The following is a 4,534-nucleotide window of genomic DNA, read 5'->3' on the forward strand; positions in this document are numbered from 1 at the left end:
AGCAAGTAAGTAGCGTCTATTTCCACCCACTGGTAAGAAATAGTATTGCAACTTGTTAAATTAATACTAACACGTAGAAAAAAGAGAAAGATACTGAATACAACAAGAATTTTTGTTCTGTTGTTCTGTATGTAATATATGTGTGACATTTCATAATGCAGCCCTAGCTCATGAATATTAATTTATTTAGAAATAAATCAACATAATCTGTTACTATTGTGATAGTCTGTGATAATCATGTCTGTAGTATTTGCCTTTTTCCAGATCAACTGAAATTAATAATAAAGACCTGATTAGAAATTAGAAATGTACACTAAATGTTTCAAAAGTTGCTATTTTCTACATAAAAGTTTGCACTACACAGTATAAGGCAGGGCTCAGTAATTATTAGTTCAGAGCCACTAGTTCAGATTTGCCTATATTTTCAGAGGCCCCTTCAAAAATTATCTGGTGATTTTATTCTTGGCAGCATATGTTTGTGTTTGTCAGAAAAATATATATGTTTTGTTAAATGTTATCTTTCCCCCTAAAAATAAAATAAAATAAAATAAATATTAATTAATTAATTAATTAAATGTATTTTATTTATTTATTTATTATTCTTACATCTTTAAGGGGGAAAGATAACATTTAATGAATCAATGAATTAATTAATTAAGTAAGTAATTGAAATATTAATTAATGAATTAATAAAGCAGCCTTATTTATTACAATATTAATGGTTATTCTAATATGAATATTTATTAGATGTAGTAGTATTTATTCAATTATTACAAAATAAATATTTATTAAATATTTGGAAAATAAAATAATAACACTTATATCTTCTCATGGTACCTTGTTAGTGTTAGTGACGTGTATTAGTGATACAGAAAAAAATCCATAATATTGAGCCTTGCTAGGAAAACAAACAAAAAGACTCTACTAATCATGTTAGTCAAAAGTGTGGTCTGTTTTTTACTAACCTTTACCCTAACATAGTAGTTCATTACCTGCATTAACTCCCGCTTTGATCCAATAAAATCTGCATGTGAACTCTGTTGCATGCAATCCTATTACAGTATTAGACTTCCTCTACTGCTGTGAGTCCAGCTGATTTCTAAGTATTCAGCCAGCACTAAAATACTATTCAATAATTTGATTAAGAAAAACTCAGCAGAAACAGACCAGTGAACAAATGCAGATTTAAAATACCAGAGAGTTAGAGAGCGATTTCCTGGAAAAGGCAGAAGAAATGAAGATAGTGCTTAGAAAGGGAGAAAACGTGAGTAGGAACGTGAGGTCAGTTCTAATAATACTGATGAGACCTTGTCATGGCCACCACACCATCTCACTCTACTAGAAAGAATGGAGGCAGTGTTGGACAGCTGTGTGTGTGTCTGGCAGGTGTGCGTATGCGTTTGGGATGTATTTGCATGTGTATGTCAGATTAGTTTTTGTTTGTTAGAGTTGTGCGAGTTTATTCTGCAACTGTCTTTACTCCTGTTCCACTGGATCCCTCATATCTGGCTGGCGGTGTTCATCTGGCAGTTCACGCACAGGAAGATTCAATTTGATGCTAATCATGTGTACGGTACGCATAGTGTTTGTGTGTTTGCATTCAAATGTGTGTAAAAATAAAAAACTGCATGTTGTTTTATGTCTACTTTGTTGTGACTGTATGTAGCCTTGTGTGTGTGTTAGTGTGTATCTGTGTGTTGAGTACTAGATGCCATGTTTCAGCGGTCAAGCAGGCAGATGACCAAATGACACAGCACTTTAATGTATGATGTCACAGTAAGCAAGCATTGCTCATAAAGGGGGATTGATATTTATAAAATAGGAGTGGCTTATTAACTGTTTGATTCTAGAATTTTGGAATTCTTGAAGTCAATTCCATCTATTTACTTTATTCTTAAAAAAATGGGAATGAAATGATCTTATCATAATGGGAATGTATCTTCAATAAGCTGTCTAATGGTATATTTTACACTAACATGATTGATAGTATGAATCAGAAGGGCAAAATAACTCGACATTTCCTATTAAAATTAAATAGGTCTAATCTTTGTAAACACACAGTAGCATAGTATAGTTCACCCAACAATTCTGACGTCATTTCGTTCCAAACCTTTGTGACTTTCTTTCCTCAGCGGAACATAAAAGAAGAATGATGGAAACAAGAAAACATTTGGAAGAATTTTGGTAACCAAACAGTTTTGGTTCCCATCGACTTCCATTGGACGTTTTTTACATATAATGAAAGTCAATGGGAACCAAAACTGTTTGGTTATCAACATTCTTTAAAATATCTTCTTTTACAAGACTCTGAGAAGACTCTGTATTAAAGCATTTACTGTCAGTTTGAAAACAATGAACTTGCCTTTCCTTCTTTAATTGCTTTTAAAATCTGTTTTTAAAATTAGTTTTGTTATGAATCTGAATTGAACTAATTGATTGAGTAACAGTGATTCCTAATACTCAAAAGAAATTGTTGCCACCAACTGGTGTAATGATGTAACACAGAAAGAGTCATGAATGAATGAATATAAATGTGTGTTGTTGTTTTTTTGGTAAACAGGATCAAAACATTCAAGTAGCAGTGATGAATCAAAGTCCGAACTATGTGCTGGTAAGGCTCTTCTAGAAAGTGTAGTAGTAGTATTTTGGCAATCAATTAAATGGACATACACGTTCATCTGTGTAGTCAGCTCCCCACAGTAACTTTTGGGATCAACCGCCAGCCCTGCGTTCTTTATAAGAGACTAGATTTAAAACTAAGGAGACTAAAATTGTAGTACATTTTTAGTTTTGAAAAACTAACAGTAAATGTCAATAATAATTTGGGTGTTGTTTTGCGTTTATTTATTTCTGTATGTATGCATATAAAGTGTGTGTGTGTGTATATATATATATATATATATATATATATCAGATGATCAGTTCTCAATAAAAAGATAGAGTCTTTCAGGATATCTTTTTATTGAGAACTGATCACACTACATTTAATGTTGCTGAAGAGAATTATCTGGTGTTAAGGAGGTTTAACTCTTACTCTGTAAATAACTTGTTCAAAACAGGATTGGCAGGATTGTAGTAGTCAGCTTCTCTAACCATTAACAACTAATTTACACGTGACTGGCTGGGTGTAAGCAAAAACACCAGCAACACTGATTAGTCTGCTGACCCTGATCCACAGCAGCATTCGATCAGTGGACAGTAACATACTGGAGTCTAGACATCTAACACCAATGTCATCCAACAACCAGCAGCTGCTGCACACTGGGACGCTAGAGTCGTAGAGTTTAATCCGGACTCTACTATAATCTCATCAGACACTAATCTTGGTGACTAGAAGTCTTCCTCTTTGTAAATGGAGAAACATAAGATATATTTACCATGTATTTGCCTTAAAATGACTGAATTGGGTGGATATTGAATTTACACACACACACACACACACACACACACATACTTGCATTTATGGTTTACGGGGACTCTCCATAGGTGTAATGGTTTTTATACTGTGCAAACTGTATTTTCTATCGCCCTACACCAACCCTACACCTAAACCTAGCCCTTACAGAAAACTACTGCCAATTTTTGAATTTCATAAAACACCATTTTGTATGTTTTTTAAGCCTTTTGTCTTACGGGGACACAGGAAGTGTCCTCATAAACCATGCTTACGTTGTAGTACCCATATCATTATACACATTTGTGTCCTTAAAAATCATATATACCAGTACACAGACATACAGACAGATAGATAGATAGATAGATAGATAGATAGATAGACCTAAAGTGACCTAAATCTGTGGAATTAGATCATAGTAAAATTAAATCTGCAGAATTTTGCAGACGTATTACTTCATCTACATGATATAATAAACACATAGTGATAATGCAGTTCTGGTCATATAGGTAAGTCTTGAGCTTGATAAAAGTCCTTTCTTGTGCCCTTTATAGTAAGGATCATCTGTACTATAACTGCACTAAACATACAAAGACAAACACACACACCTCCTCAACATAATATAATATAATCACAATATTGTCAATTATATCATAATATTGTGTAAGGAATTTAACTCATTCTATTTCTAGCTCAGGTTTTGAGAGGAATCGGATCTGAAGATTCGAAGTCAACCTGATTAGAACTGATTTCAAATTTGATAGTTTATACTTTATCAACGGTCGTCCAGCAAGACGTTAACCTCAGTATATTTTAACAATTTGAGTATTTGTATTTTCCCCGGCCACGGGTTAATATGTGCTTTGATAAGTTGTAAGCTACGAGCTAGGTAACGTGATCTTGGCAAGGTTTGACTTTAAAATGTCACGACACCAGACAATGATTCTTTATAAATGAAAACAAGAATTTATTGGCTATTCTAGATTACATTAACCTAAGCTAAACATACACATACACACACACACATACACATACAGTTCTGAAGAATGAAAATGATGTTAACGGAGTTCTGAGGAAAGTTCCCAAAGTTCTAACTCGTTTTCACGAGTGGTTTTAAATTCAACCTGAGAGAATCACAAA

The 4,534-nt window shown here is 33.4% G+C and overlaps 1 protein-coding gene across 1 annotated transcript in view; it reads left to right on the forward strand.

Annotated features, from left to right (window-relative positions):
- The first annotated feature begins 1,332 nt into the window (after positions 1–1,332).
- The window catches only part of pfkmb (phosphofructokinase, muscle b), a 19,400-nt gene continuing 16,198 nt past the window's right edge, over positions 1,333–4,534 (forward strand). The window contains exons 1-2 of the mRNA XM_016467221.1: positions 1,333–1,573; positions 2,561–2,611. Coding sequence (XP_016322707.1) covers positions 1,348–1,573; positions 2,561–2,611 — 277 coding nt within the window. The 5' untranslated portion in view covers positions 1,333–1,347. The remainder of the gene's footprint in view (positions 1,574–2,560; positions 2,612–4,534) is intronic.

Source organism: Sinocyclocheilus anshuiensis, unplaced genomic scaffold (genome assembly GCF_001515605.1).
Source record: "Sinocyclocheilus anshuiensis isolate Anshui unplaced genomic scaffold, SAMN03320099.WGS_v1.1 scaffold44, whole genome shotgun sequence".
Taxonomy (NCBI): domain Eukaryota; kingdom Metazoa; phylum Chordata; class Actinopteri; order Cypriniformes; family Cyprinidae; genus Sinocyclocheilus; species Sinocyclocheilus anshuiensis.